The sequence below is a fragment of the Papio anubis genome, unplaced genomic scaffold, assembly GCF_008728515.1.
Source record: "Papio anubis isolate 15944 unplaced genomic scaffold, Panubis1.0 scaffold59, whole genome shotgun sequence".
Lineage (NCBI taxonomy): Eukaryota > Metazoa > Chordata > Mammalia > Primates > Cercopithecidae > Papio > Papio anubis.
The window spans coordinates 107,738-123,710 of NW_022166121.1; the positions used below are offsets into that span (position 1 = coordinate 107,738).

Sequence of the window (15,973 nt, forward strand, 5' to 3'; positions counted from 1 at the left end):
TACTATAGACACATCCTCGGCCGGGCACAGTGACTAACACCTGTAATCCCAGCACTTTGGGAGGCTGAGGGGGGTGGATCACGAGGTCAGGAGATCGAGACCATCCTGGCTAACATGGTGAAACCCCGTCTCTACTAAAAATACAAAAAAAAAAAAAAAGTTAGCCAAGCATGGTGGCAGGTGCCTGTAGTCCCAGCTACTCGGAAGGCTGAGGCAGGAGAATGGTGTGAACCCGGGAGGCGGGCCTTGCAGTGAGCCGAGACTGTGCCACTGCACTCTAGCCTGGGCAACAGAGCAAGACTCCATCTAAAAAAAAAAAAGACACATGCACACATATGTTTATTGCAGCACTGTTCAAAATAGCAAAGACTTGGAACCAACCCAAATGTACATCAGTGATAGACTGGATAAAGAAAATATGAGACATATATACCACGGAATACTATGCAGTCATAAAAAATTAGTTCGGCTGGGTGTAGTGGCTCATGCCTGTAATTCCAGCACTTTAGAAGGCCAAGGCGGGCAGATCACGAGGTCAAGAGATTGAAACCATCCTGGCCAAAATGGCGAAACCCTGTCTCTACTAAAAATACAAAAATTAGCTGGGCGTGGTGGTGCACTCCCATAGTCCCAGCTACTCAGGAGGCTGAGGCAGTAGAATTGCTTGAACTTCGGAGGTGGAGGTTGCAGTGAGCCAAGATCGCACCATTGCACTCCAGCCTGGGCGACAGAGCCAGACTCCATCTCCAAAAAAAAAAAAGAAAAAAAAAAATGAGTTGATGTGCTTTGTAGGGACATGGATGAAGCTGAAAGCCATCATTCTCAGCAAACTAACACAGGAACAGAAAACCAAACACCACATGTTCTCACTCATAAGTGGAAGTTGAACAACAAGAACACATGGACACAGGGAGGGGAACATCACACATCAGGGCCTGTCTGGGGGTGGGGGACAAGAGGAGGGAGAACATTAGAACAAATACCTAATGCATGTGGGGCTTAAAACCTAGATGACGGGTTGACAGGTGCAGCAAACCACCATGGCACATGTATATCTACATAACAAACCTGTACGTTCAGCACATGTATCCCAGAACTTAAATTAAAAAAAAAAAAAAAGAAAATACAAACTTAAGATTAGGTTAAAAAGTAATACCAATTCTTAGCAACTTCAAAAAACTTTTTAACTATATGAATAACAGCTTCATAACAAACTATTCCCTTAACACCATTATTAATGCAAATTTGCTTAGTGGATTAAACAAACATCTGTGTCACACCTGCCATCCTCTCAAACAGCATCTACCTTCTCTAAAACCCCAATTTGATCTAAGCCATCCCAATTCTCAACTACTCCTCCACACCGCCTGAGATGAAAAACGGCTGGGATTGAATGACTGCCGAAATATATTAAACCAATCTAATTGCAGGGTAACTGCAGGGCTTTCTGTCTGAGGTAGTTTAACTTGGTTCACATATCTACAAATACTATTGTAAACACCCTCCCCAATTATTTTATACACACTGAAGCTGGCACCCCATGATATTACATATGCTAAATTCCTAGAAAAACAAACCTCAAGTAGAAAATATTTCTAAAACATTCACTTTTGTTTAAAAGGAAATTACTTTTCTGTCCTGGTAAAAAGACATAAAATGACAAAAATACAGTAAACATTAAGTGTTAGGTTAAAAAATCATTATCCATGATTTATTTTTAAATACATCTATGTTTTTGCTAAAGTTAAAATAATTACAATGGAACTTTAAGCAATTATTACGGTTCAACTTCATGAAGTATTTGTTTTCTTTTTGTTGAGATGGAGTCTCGCTCAGTCGCCCAGGCTGGAGTGCAGCAGCGTGATCTCAACTCAGCGCCACCTCTGTCTCCCAGGTTCAAGTGATTCTCCTGCCTCAGCCTCCCGAGTAGCTGGGATTACAGGTGCAGACTACCAAGCCCGGCTGATTTTTGTATTTTTAGTAGAGACAGGGTTTCACCATGTTGGTCAGGCAGGTCTCGAACTCCTGACCTCATGATCCACCCGCCTCGGCCTCCCAAAGTGCTGGGATTACAGGAGTGAGCCACCGCGCCTGGCCTAACTCAATGTAGTATTAACTTTTCTTCTCTTCTGATTCTTGTACCAACTGCACCTTTAATTCTTTCTGATCTTTGGCATACTGTTCAAATACTGGTTGAAAAACATATACTCCTCCAGCAATTCCAAGGATAGTGGTAAAAAGCAGGTGTGAAAGTGTCAATCTCCTAAACATTGTTGCAACAAATACAGCACAAGGAAAAGGTGGTTTTGGAAGCCACACTCCAGGTCCAGGAAATCTCTTCAAATCTGTGTACAAAAATGGAAAGCAAAGCCATCACTTAGCACAATGTCCTTTTAAAAGATTTTACGTCACTACTTTGCACTGGAGTGAACAATATTTTTATGTTACTAATTGAAACAAGAATATAAATACATAAAGAGTACAGGAAATGAATTAGGGAAGGGTATAAGACAAAGCTAAAACCTCTTCTATTACATAATGTTCTCAATGGTTTTAAATGCATATATATATTTATTTATTTATTTATTTATTTATTTTTATTTTTTGAGACGGAGTCTCCCTCTGTCGCCCAGGCTGTAGTACAGTGGCGCGATCTCGGCTCACTGCAAGCTCTGCCTCCCGGGTTCACGCCATTCTTCTGCCTCAGCCTCCCGAGTACCTGGGACTACAGGCGCCCGCCACCACACCCAGCTAATTTTTTGTATTTTTAGTAGAGACAGGGTTTCATCGTGTTAGCCAGGATGGTCTCAATCTCCTGACCTCGTGATCCATTCGCCTTGGCCTCCCAAAGTGCTGGGAATACAGGCGAAAGCCACCGCGCCCGGCCTGGTTTTACTTTTAACTAGAGGACAAAAAACAAAAAGAAACTAACAACAACAAAAAAAACAAAAACACAGGAACCACTGAGCACGTTTCCACATCTATACAAGAAGCTAAATCATCCCTACCCTGTCCACCTCGTTCAACGGGCATTTTTTCTGAGAGCAACGAACTTAAAATGTTACACCAACACTGACGTTTACGATTATCATTACTTTTTTTTTCTTTTTCAGTCAGGATAGCCTCGATCTCCTGACCCCGTGATCCGCCCGCCTCGGCCTCCCAAAGTCCTGGGATTACAGGCGTGAGCCACGGCGCCCGGCCTATCATTACCATTTTTAATAACCACTCAGGCACCCCCGACTGTTCTGCGCCCGCTCCACGTCGCTAAACTCGCTACCGCCTGCTCCCCTCCAGAGATGAGACCGGGCTCCTTCTGGCAGTTTTCGGACCCCCAAGCACAGAGACCGCCAAGCCAAAGGCGAGTAGTAATACCTCGGTTCGGAAACAGCGAAAGAAAACCGCACGCGAGGCACCTCTTGGGGTGGTAGAGACAAAGTTGCCAATTCCCAGTTACTTCCGGGCTTGCGAGCGACGGCTGCTCGCAAAAGCCAAACTTAGTGGATGGACTAGCAGCACGCTCCTGCAGCTTTCTTCCGCCTCAGGAAGGTGGCGGCTGGGGATGAGGAGGCCTTCTAAGCAAGTGCGGAATGGAGCGGGGACGCGAAGATGCCAGCCTCACTTTGCGTGGTCTCCAGAACCGCTCCCACGAGAAGATAAAGCTGCGAAAGAGAAAGTCTACCCTGTACTTCAGCACCCAGGAAAAGAACGCCAGGCGCCGCGGGGGTGAGTGAGGGGGTGCTGTCTGGAGAGCTCCTGCCCCATCTGAAAGGAGCCCCCGTATATTTCACTACCAGCCGGTTGCCCGTTGAGCTCTGTGTTGCCAGATCTTAACGAGTTTTGAAATGCTGGAAACACAGATTTTAATATAAATTCTGATTTCTAAATGTTGGCAACTAAATTCAAATTTTAAAAGAATATTCTGTATTTGGCCGACAGACTGTCCATTGTGGTCAAGAGCAGGACTTTGGAGACAGCAGACAGATCCGGGTTTGAATCCTGATAAGTAATTTACAGCTTTATTTGGACGAGGCAGTTTAATTTCTGGGCCTCAATTTGCTTGTCTGTAAAATGGGGCTAATAATACCTATCCCATAGTACTGTGTGGAGGATTAAGTGAGATGCATGTAAAGAAATTAACACAGCGCCTGGCATATATAATAGTAAGCATCAATATATTTTAAAATGTACAGAGGACCATTTTATATTGCACATATACAAAGGGTTGCTTCCCAAATTAGTAATTTATTAGCTGTTTTTTATTAGATACACACGTAGTATGACCTAATTAATTAGCCTAAGGCCTTAGTTAACCCACTCTTTAATATTTTAATTAATATTTTAATATTTAATATTATATTATTTAATATTTAATATTTTAAATATTTATATTATTTTAATATTTTAATATTATCTTTATACAATAAGTTACAAGAAAAGTTGGCTAAGCTAAAAGAGGGACAGTCACCCAGTGATGAGGCTGTGGTCCTTGTATAACCTTCCCTAGGTTGGCTTTGAGAATGGTGTGGAGGGGCCAGAGGTCGCTACTGTGCCTTACAAGGGGCCAACCAGAGCAGCAGATTTTAGGTTCTGCAAGTGGAACTGCCTAACTTTTGTGCCACTACTACCTGTTTTGTTCTGTTTTTCAGATCTTCTTGGAGAGAATATTCATCTGGTCTTGTTCACCATAGCTTTACGAATATTAAACTGTTTTTTAGTGCAAACAAGCTTTGTTCCAGATGAATACTGGCAGTCTCTTGAAGTTGCACATCACATGGTTTTCAAATATCCTTTGTGGTTTCTTGTGTATTCATCTTGGAAATTGTGTTCATTTTCTTTTAGAGTAGTCCCCCCTGCTCTCTTGTCTTCAGGAGATAGTTTCCAAGATCCCTAGTGGATGCCTGAAACTGTAGACAGTACCAAACTCTGTATATATTGTTTTTATGTATGTAAAAAAAATACACACACTTATAAAGTTTATATAAATTAGGTACAGTAAGAGATTAACAGTATTAAAATATAATAAGTTTAACACAATACTATAATAAAAGTTATGTGAACATGGTCTCTCTCTCAAAATATCTTCATATTTTCTGACAGTGGTTGACTGTGGGCAACTGAAACCATGGAAAGTGAAACCACAGATAAGGGGGGACTACTATACATATTTTCAGTTTTCTGTATTTTCCCCAAATAATTTTAACTCATCAAAGTACACCATTACTTTATACTAATCTTTCTCCTGTATCTTTCCTTTATGTTAATATACTTGACACAGCCATTAGCATACATTCCCATAGTTCTTAGCACTTGGAGGATACCGAGAAAGTAAAAAACACATTACTGCCTTGAAGAAGTTAAGAGTTTAGTTGGCCAGTTGAATTTGTAATGCAAATATCCAGTATAAAATGCTGTTTTAAGACTGCCACAAAATAAAATATTGGTTTATAAATGGAAATGAAAATAGATTTGCCAAGTGAAGTTGGGTGCACCTGTAGAGGTCCTCCTGCCTCTACAGGTGCACCCAACTTGAGCCTAAGTTTGAGACCAGCCTGGGCAAGACAGTGAGACCCCATCTTAAAAAAAAAAAAAAAAAAGGAAATAGGTTTCAATATTATTTGACATTTACTCCTTAATGTTACTAATTATGGTTATTTGACTTGGGAATGGACAGAGAGATTGAGGAGTTACACTTATCCCTTAATCTTTGCAAGCATTTACAAGATTCTTCATCTTTTAGGGAAAGATAGTGTTCAGTTGCTGGTAAGTTCAAATAAAAGTAACCAAAATACTTATTAAAAGTAGATCTATTCTACCTTTTTCAAAGCTTAATGTGTATTAACTAAATGCCGTTGGGGCCATGGAATTTGTTTTTAAAAGGCTACTGTTGCTAAAGTCCAGCCATATCTGGGAAGCCCATGATACTACAGACATACTGTGATGTGTAACTCTTTAGTTTGCGCTGAAATACAAAACTGAGCATGAAAATGTCCTGATGTGAGGAATCCTGTTATGATGTGCAGATTTTCAAAATGACTATATTATGTATTATTCGGACATTAGAAGTATACTTCTTTCTTTTTCTGATGGGGGATGGAGTTTCGTTCTTGTTACCCAGGCTGGAGTGCAATGGCGTGATCTTGGCTCACCGCAACCTCCACCTCCCGGGTTCAGGTGAGTCTCCTGCCTCAGCCTCCCGAGTAGCTGGGATAATAGGTGTGTGCCACCACACCCGGCTAATTTTGTATTTTTAGTAGAGACGGGGTTTCTCTGTGTTGGTCAGGCTGGTCTCGAACTCCCGACCTGAGGTGATCTGCCCATGTGTTGGCTCATGCCTGTAATCCCAGCACTTTGGGAGGCCAACGTGGGCAGATCACCTGAGGTTGGGAGTTGGAGACCAGCCTGACCAACACCCAGAAACCCCTTCTCTACTAAAAATACACAATTAACTGGGTGTGGTGGCACGCATGCCTGTAATCCCAGCTACTCCAGAGGCTGAGGCAGGAGAATGGCTTGAACCTGGGAGGCAGAGGTTGCGGTGAGCTGAGATTGCACCATTGCACTCCAGCCTGGGCAACAAAAGCGAAACTCCATCCCCACCCCACCCGCCCAAAAAAAGTATCACTGGAGAGCAGCGTTGTATTTTGTGTTTTTTACCTTGTAAGTGGAAGACCATGTTATATGATTTTATGAAGTCTGTATACATACAAACCCACTCAGGATTTAGTGTTGAAATTAAAACTTTAAAAAATTTAATTTGAGAAAAATTTAGTGATATGCATAATCATTGTGCTATATAATAACTAGGATCAACAGTAAGTAGGATTGTAATTCCTAGGTTATTAATTGCTGGGGTCAGTTGCCAGGAGAGGGTACAAGGGCAGGACTAATGGTGCAAAAGTTTCTCTAGCCTCACTCCCGTGATCTTTTAAGCTATCATCAGATGAGACTCAGAGTTTGGGGTCTCCCCGATTTCTGTCAGTGGGGGTTAATGGCTCAGCATTCCAAAGGCAGTCCAAATCCTGAGGTGTTTTGTGTAGCTTAGAAAGACACAGGTTCTGGGGTATTTGTTTTAAGGTAGGGTTGTACTCTCCCAGTTGCAATACTTGCTTCCCCATTATTGAGAAATTAGGGAAATTAAACCACTGAAACTGATGCTTCAAATGGGAAGATGATAGGGAAGGAGAATTCAGAGTGGTAGCAGAGTTTCTTCCATTAACACAGGTAGAATTTAGGAGCTGCGGCCTGACTTTTCTCCTCTTACAGTTATCTGCTAGTTTATAGATTATGCAAGGTATCCATAAAGTCTGGAATCACAAGAAAATATACATAATCTCATCAATGACATTTTATGTCCCAGGAAGTAGGTCAGATTACGAATGAAGAAGTCTTCAAGATAGAAAAATTCCCTGCTCCTCCAAGACCTATCCACTGCACTCCATCTGTAGCTGACCCACCAGGTCATTTTGTGGTGTAAAGGAAGCCTCCCCTGTCCCGCTCCAGCCCCCCTAAAAGGAACTCATTGTCATATCTAGAACTTGACCATGCAAAGAGATTCGTTAGGATATGATCAGTCATTATTATTTTAAGCAAATTATATACATAATTTTGAAGCTGGAAGAGGTCAGAGAAGTAAAGTAAATAGACCAAGGTCACAGCGTGTTAAAAGCAGAACTAGAGCTAAATCCTAGGTCTATTACTCACAGCCCAGTACTCTTCCCAGATAGCTCCTCTACAAACTGCATAAGGCTTATGCACAGCTGGGCATGGTGGCTCACACTTGTAATCTCAGCACTTTGGGAGGCTGAGGTGGGAGGATTGCTTGAGGCCAGGCGTTTGAGACCAGCCTGGGCAACATAGCAAAACTCTGTTTCTACAAAAAAAATTTTTTAAAGGAGACATGGCTTAGAGCTGCACTGTCCACCATGGTAGCCAGTAGTTTTATGTGGCTGTTGAAGACTTCAAATGTGGCTAGTCCAATTTGAGAAGTGCTAGAAATGTAAAATATGTACTGAATGTCAAAGGCCTAGTACAAAAAATAATAATATTTTTATAATTTTTTAATTGATTAAATGTTCAAATGATAATGCCTTAGATACACTGGGTTAGACAAGATGAAATTAATTTTACCTGTTTTGGGTTTTGGGGTCATTTCTGTTTTTGCTTTTTAATTTGCCAGCTATAGAATTTAAAATTACACATGTGGCTCATGTTATATGTCTTTTGGCCTGTGATGGCTTAGAACATGTGAAAGGAAAGAGGAAGAGGAGGGGAAACCTGAATGGGGAACCACAGTAAGGTTCGTTGGTTTTTGGATTTTTTGAGATGGAGTCTCACACTGTCGCCCAGGCTGGAGTGCAGTGGCACGATCTTGGCTCACTGTAACCGCCACCTCCTGGCTTCAAGTGATTCTCCTGCCTCAGCCTCCCGAGTAGCTGGGATTACAGGTGCCTGCCACCACACCTGGTTAATTTTTGTATTTTTAGTAGAGGTGGGGTTTCACTGTGGCCAGGCTGGACTCAAATGATCCACCTGCCTCTGCCTTCCAAAGTGTTGGAATTACAGGCATGAGCCATCAAGCTTGGCCAACAGTAAGGTCTTTGAATAGTCAGAAGACAACACAAGGGTATTTGGCTCCTGTAGCTTAGGGGAGGAGTCAGGAGCTTCAAGAACAGAAGTATGGAATGAGGAGCTGCCAACATAGGCCTAGTGTTCAAGTTACGCCTGGCATGTTTCTTCTCTTTACCTCACTCCACTGCTTTATTTTACTCTTTAGCAGGTCCTTACTGTAACATGGAAAATTATGGTATCAAAATCTGGAGAGACTGCTAATGACTGGGAGTTCAGAACTCCGCTTATTTTTATGCTAAAGTCTACTTTGTTTTAAATTCAAGATTTCTACTTCTACTTAACCACCCTAGAAAAACTTCTCTTTATTCAGGGTAAAAGTCTCTAGCTCTTAACCTCATAATCATAGATAGTATCCTGTAGATACTTTGTAATTTATTAATATTCATCTTAAAATGTGGATCTCCAAACTGACACAATACTGAAGGCAGAGTAACTAGTTCAGAATATGGTGGGTTCATTAACTTACATTTCTCAGAGCGCAGGAATTCTTTTAGCTGTTTAATAGCTACCTCACACTGTTGGCTCATATTAAGTTTGTAGCCAAATTGACTTTTCATATGAACTGCTTTCAGGGGGCCTGGGAAGTAAGGATGAAGCTTATAGCTCCCTATGCAGAGTAAAAAGAAGGTATGTACATGAGTGCCTTTTCCTGTATTTTACAGGGCACAGTTTATGTGGAACTAAGTACCGTGTACCTTTAACTTTCCAATTTTAGCATTTATTTACACACTGTGGACAAAAAGAACATAAAGCTAAAGTGCTAAAAGCCACTGACAACTCAAAGTAAAGCAGCTCCTATAATGTGGAGTTAATGAAGTTTGATTCAACAAAAATATGAATTAACAGCCGGCGCAGTGGATCACACCTGTAATTCCAGCACTTTTGGAGAGTGAGGTGGGTGGATCACCTGAGGTCAGGAGTTCGAGACTAGCTGGCCAACATGGTGAAACCCCATCTCTACTAAAAATACAAAAATTATCCAGGCGTGGTGGCGGGCACGTGTAATCCCAGCTACTTGGGAGGCTGAGGCAAGAGAATCACTTGAACTCGGGAGGTAGAGGTTGCCATAAGCCAAGATTGCACCATTGCACTCCAGCCTGGGTGACAGAGTGAGACTCTGTCTCACACACACACACACACAAACACACACATACACACAAATACAAATTCACATACAAATTTTTAGAAACACATCTTTTGAACAAACCAAGATTAAATTGTGCTCTACCATCGTGTTATTTTGTTAGTGTTAACTATGACACCTTTTTTTTTTGGAACTCTGAGAGATGCTAGTGCATAGCATTAGCATTTCTAACTTTAGTTGTAATACATTTATTCTTTATTTCAATTTTACACTTAAATTTACTCTTTAATGTCATCTGAATACCATGTTCATATAATTGCAGAATATTTGTGCTTTTTTAAAAGGTAATTTGTTGGTTGGGTGCAATGGCTCATGCCTGTAATCCTAGCACTTTGGGAGGCTGAGGCGGGCAGATCACGAGGTCAGGAGACCAGCCTGTGCAACGTGGTGAAACCTTGTCTCTATTAAAATACAAAAAATTAGCTGGGTGTGTGCCTATAGTCCCAGCTACTCTGGAGGCAGAGGCAGGAGGAGGTGGGAGGTGGAGCTTGCAGTGAATGGAGATCACACCACTGCATTCCACCCTGGGCGACAGAAAAAAATGTAATTTGTTATTCTCTATATTGCAGGATAGAGAAGCCGTGTAACTTAGTAATTAAAGTCAGGCCCACCTGGGTTTATAATGCTGGATTTCATACTAACTAGCTGTGCAGCCTTGTGAAAATTACTTAACCTCTCTGTGCCTCAGTTTCCTCATCTATAAAACAATCCTTTACTCAGAAGATTGTTAGGACTAAATGAGTTGGTACATATAAAGTACTTAGCATGATACATAGTACACAGTGCTGCAAATACTTGAATTTTTAAAAACCTGTTGTTGCTAATGAATATAAATATATTTTTAAAATAGAAACTTAACACAGTGAAATGATTGGCTATTAATATTTACATTAAAATTAGGGCCAGGCACAGTGGCTCATGCTTGTAATCCCAACACTTTGGGAGGCCAAGGTGGGAGTATCACTTGAGGCAAGATTAGCTGAGTGTGGCAGTGCCTGTCTGAAGTCCTAGCTGCTCAGTAGACTGAGGCAGGAAAATTGCTTCACCCCAGGATTCAAGGCTGCAGCCTGGGTGACAGAGTGAGACCCTGTCAATCAATCAATCAATGTAATAAAAAATAATTTAAAAATATATGTATAATATATATGTGTGTATATACACACAGAATGAGACTGGTAAATATTTTATATTTTATATTTTATATTTATATATAATATATAGTTATATTTATAATATATTTTATATTTATATATAATATGTTTGTCTATATATGTCATATATACACATACAGAGAATGAGACTGGTAAATATTTTATATTTTATATTTATATATAATATATAGTAATATTTATAATATATTTTATATTTATATATAATATGTTTGTCTATATATGTGTATATATGTCATATATACACACATACAGAGAATGAGACTGGTAAATATTTTATATTTTATATTTATATACAATATAGTTATATTTATAATATATTTTATATTTATATATAATATATGTGTGTGTATATATGTCATATATACACACACATGTCATATATACACACACATACAGAGAATGAGATGTAAATATTTTATATTTATATATAATATATAGTTATATTTATAATATATTTTATATTTATATATAATATATGTGTGTCTATATATGTGTATATATGTCATATATACACACACATACAGAGAATGAGACTGGTAAAACTTAAAACTACATTGATTATTTTAATGAGAATATAATTTTTACAGAAAAAGGGATGTAGTTTTGCAAAAGAATAGAAAAATATATTGTCTATTTTTGTACTAATAATGGCTTCCCATAGATAGTTGGATCAGCTTGTTGACTTTTATCATAATTCAGTGTGAACCAACAGATGTTTTTAACATCCTGTTCTTCTTTTTAACTGATGAAGATTTGGATTCCTAGACTTGCCCAAGCACTTCTGTCTGCTGTAGCAGACGTGAGACTTTACTCATTAATGAAGCAACTAGAAAATCAGGAAGTGGCAAGATGGGTGGTAAGTCCTAAATACTTTAGAAGCTGTATGCCAGTTATTTCATTCCTATAGGTATAAAGCACATGGAAACACTGATTCCCAGAACAATTTTAGAAGGTAATTCATACAACTTTATAGAGGTACGTCCATAATTAAGAACAGTAACATGCAAGTGGGGCACCTGCCATAGCTTTCCTTCTGATTAAGCCCTGGACAGGGATGCCCTCAAACCCTTTTAGAGTCTAAACCCTGGGAGACAGCCTTTGGAAGCCCCTTCACTCCTCAAAACTATCCTTGCCTCTCTTTCCATAGAATTGAGTAAGGATAGTTCTAAATTACCAACTACTTCACAAAGCATCTTAACTATGTACAACCCTTGTTCTGTTCCTCTAGCCAGCCTCTGTCTGAGGTGCAGCCCAAGAAATCTTTTTGCACTGAAACTCTTTCACTTCCGAATGAGATGTTGGAAGTATTAGGTTGGTGCAAAAGTAATTGTGGTTTGTGCCACAACAATATTAGGTTGGTGCAATTACTGGACTCATGTAAGGAAGAGAGTATGGTATAGAAGACTATCTTTTGTCATTTAACTTATTTCAAGGTGGAGAGATAGATTCCTGACATCTCCCACTCAGATCTTGAATGGATTTTTCCCATTTAAACAATATCCTGATGAGGGATTGGATTCTGTAGTACTGTTGTTAATTCACTTGGCTCTTTGTAAAGTTAATAAGCTTATATGAACCTGTTTGAAAGTCTTACTACCTTTTTTTATATTGTTTCTATTGGAAAATACATTCTAAATTCCAAGTAACCAATTTAGCAACATATCTCTGAAATATAATTTACTAATAAATTAGAAAGGGAACATTTCTGCAGGTATTCTATTCTTTTGCATTAAAAAGAAAGATTGGTTTAGCAACTAAGTCCTTGCTAATTGATTCAGCGATATGGTTAGCCTCATTATTTTGTGCTTATATTTTATGTGCATTGCTGAAGACTCAACATAAAATGGTAGGCAAAAGTCATGATGGCTTTGAAGTCCTTCCCCCAAAGATACAGCACTAGGGCCGGGCGTGGTGGCTGACGCCTATAATCCCAGCACTTTGGGAGGCCGAGGTGGGCAGATCACAAGGTCAGGAGTTCGAGACCAGCCTGGCCAACATAGTGAAACCCCGTCTCTACTAAAAATACAAAAATTACCCAGGGGTGGTGGTGGACACCTGTAATCCCAGCTGCTCGGGAGGCTGAGGCAGAATTGCTTGAACCCGGGAGGCAGAGGTTGCAGTGAGCCGATATCATGCCACTGCACTCTAGTCTGGGTGACAGAGCAAGATTCCGTCGTGGGAAAAAAAAAAGAAAGAGAAAGATAAAGCACTAGGTTCTTCTAGTTTAGGAAAAACTTTTACTTTCATGAAAATTAGGAACATTTTTTAAAGGCTATGTTTGACCAGATGGGAAGCTAGTGCCACATGCTTAACAATTGCCTCAATAAGTTTCTTTTAACACATTTGTTTTGTAGACTTAATGGTGCTCTGTGTGCATGTTCTTCCAAAAACTGATTCATTAATTTAGTCAATTTCCAAATTAAAATTTAATAATGTCTCCTGATTTTTTTTCCCTGTTTCCTGTTTTGTCTTAATTTTTCATCAGCATTTCAAAACAGGGAAACATTCCAAACAAGTGCAACATTCCAAACAAGGTCAATTTAAAAAGTCACAATACTTGTGTCAGCACTATAAGACAGTTTGAGAAATATTGATTGGAAGAATCTAGTTATGAATTTCAATCTTCTTAAACTCTACCAGAAAAGAATCTGTTTTTTTATGTGTTTCATTAATGGAAAGTGGGATTGATTTTAAATCAAATGGGGTGCCATAAAAATGCACCTGAAAGTATAAACTTCTTAACATGAACAAATACAGATCTGCTATTATTTTAAACCTGTGTTTGATACAGGTTTCTAAAAACAATGTTTGGGCATGCCTACTTACTTTTAATATCATCTACCTTTTGATGTCCTTTTCACAATATTTAGACTTGCTTGCTATTTAGAAGATAATATGTACTAAGGTTTTCCATTTCCAACTTCATACATGTTTGCTCTATACTTTTTCTTAGTTTTTTTGCCAGTTGTGCTCCTGGTTCACATGGTATTGCTGTACCAGAACACTTACAAACACCATGGAAACTGTTCTCACTATAATTGCTCTTTTCTACTATCCTTTGGAAGGTTCAAAGTCTATGAACAGGTAAGAAAAATTATTGTTAATAATTATGTACAAAACTCTACTTTTGAAAAATCTTAAATATCAACATATTGTAATGTCTAGTAGACCCCCTAATTTTCATGAGTCATGAGAACCATAATAATATGTTCAGTTGATACATTATAGCAGAGAACAGATAATACTCAAACGGAATAATTAAGGAGAGTTTAACAATAGGAATATTTGCGAAGGTGTAGACAATATTTAGGAAAGCCAATAAGGAAACACCATCGTACCGCCAGCCTAGTTATAGCAGGAAGTCTGTAGTATCTCTAGGCCCCAAAGAGCAAGGAGAAGAAATGGTTACTGGAATTTGTAAAGAGCTATAATTATAAGAGAGGGCCCCAGCAGGGGACAGGCACAACCAGTCTTTAGCAATAATGAGGACACAGCCAGGGGAATAAATAATCCTGACCCAACTCTTCTGCCTCTCAGCCAAAAACAGTCAGAAACCAGAAAGCAAGGTAGCCACTGATGCTGTCCATTCAGGTCAGCTTTCCTGCATGCAGACTAGATAAAGGCTGGAGGAGAAGAGATTTGGAAGGGCAAATAGGAAATACTTGGACTTTATTTGGCTTCCTTTAAACTGGGGAAACAAATACCAAGCAATGGGAACATGAGTGAAGGCACATAACTGTCAGTGGGCTTCATTTACAGTTACAGTATATTCAGGGCAGATTATCCAGAGTAGTTGTAGAGTGTGGTAGGATGCATGTAAGAGGAGAAGAATAAGAGATGAGGCTGGAATGGGACTTTGAATTTGGATTTTATTCTGTAGGTAATAGAGAGCCATTTGAGGCGTTTGAGCAGCATGACATAATCAAATCTGATTTTGAAAAACTTTTGTAGTAACAGTATTTAGGATATACTGAAAGGAAAAAAGACAGAATTTGAGATCTAGTTAAAATTCTAGTATCCATTCTTCCTACACAAAAGGAATAGGAAGTTAAAGGTTAGGAGGATCAAATCAAATAAGATCATTTTGTCTTAGACTCTCTTAACTACAAGAAAAAGCATTCACTCAAGTTATGTATATGATGAGGACTTTATTATAAGACTAAAAGGGAAAATGGGCATCTCAAGCCTTGTGGCCAGGACTGGAAGAAAACTGTAGAATATCTCAGCCACACAAATGAATTGAAATGTTATGCAGAATCCAAGGCAGTTTTGGGGAATGGGCTGTTTTGTTGTGCCTTTATATACCAAATAGCCTATGAATCCTGCCTTAGTCTTCCATCATTTAGGGACTTAGCTAGTCTCTGTCCACTTCTATTCTTGCTAGCAATTACCCAAATTTCTCTGTATCTCATATTCAATTTGAGAGAATCTAATTAGGTCCATTAAATATCATTGTCTCTATCTGGAGATAACTTTATTTCACACTGGCCAGCCTTAGATTGGCTACTTGGGCCCAGGTGCCGTTCCCTAATTGTTAGGAAGTGCAAGGGTCATGTGATACAAAAGGACTGCTATATAAGCATTTTTCCTTGTATAAGTACGACAGATACTATTCTAGACCTGACAATAAAATGACATTTTGCACACTCCTTTAAGAAATGCAAGTATTGGCTGGGCACGGTGGCTCACGCCTGTAATCTCCACACTTTGGGAGGCCAAGACAGGTGGATCACTTGAGGTCAGGAGTTTGAGACCAGCCTGGCCAACATGGTAAAACCCCATCTCTACTAAAAATACAAAAAATTAGCCGGGCACGGGGATTAGCCTGTAATCCCAGCACTTTAGGATACTGAGGCGGGTGGATCACCTGAGGTCAGGAGTTGGAGGCCAGCCTGGCCAACATGGTGAAACCCCGTCTCTACTAAAAATACAAAAAATTAGCCAGGCATGGTGGCACACACCTGTAATCCCAGCTACTTGGGGTGATGAGGCAGGAGAATCGCTTGCACCCAGGAGGCAGAAGTTG

General features: G+C 39.6%; 2 protein-coding genes across 17 annotated transcripts in view; one reads left to right on the plus strand and one right to left on the minus strand.

The window, feature by feature from the left end:
• Nucleotides 1-1,684: 1,684 nt before the first annotated feature.
• LOC101014061 (cell cycle progression protein 1) overlaps nt 1,685-15,973 on the minus strand; it is a 90,282-nt gene continuing 75,993 nt past the window's right edge. For 8 of the 12 annotated variants that reach the window (XM_009210218.2, XM_017960634.2, XM_017960635.3 and 5 more), the window contains one exon: nt 1,685-2,345. In XM_009210218.2, coding sequence (XP_009208482.2) covers nt 2,113-2,345 — 233 coding nt within the window. In that variant the 3' untranslated portion in view covers nt 1,685-2,112. Of the gene's footprint in view, nt 2,346-2,820; nt 2,844-3,213; nt 3,663-15,973 lie in introns of those variants that run through there. The other 4 variants (XR_004181717.1, XM_017960645.3, XM_017960646.3 and 1 more) reach the window with 4 other exon arrangements.
• Nucleotides 3,546-15,973, plus strand: part of LOC101015004 (GPI mannosyltransferase 3) — a 38,478-nt gene continuing 26,050 nt past the window's right edge. For all 5 annotated transcript variants that reach the window (XR_002523063.2, XM_021940590.2, XM_017960650.3 and 2 more), the window contains exons 1-5: nt 3,546-3,726; nt 4,650-4,785; nt 5,646-5,763; nt 11,699-11,803; nt 13,901-14,031. Coding sequence is in view for 4 of the 5 variants with exons in the window: in XM_021940590.2 (XP_021796282.1) it covers nt 3,591-3,726; nt 4,650-4,785; nt 5,646-5,763; nt 11,699-11,803; nt 13,901-14,031 (626 nt within the window). In the remaining variant the exon portion in view is untranslated. The remainder of the gene's footprint in view (nt 3,727-4,649; nt 4,786-5,645; nt 5,764-11,698; nt 11,804-13,900; nt 14,032-15,973) is intronic.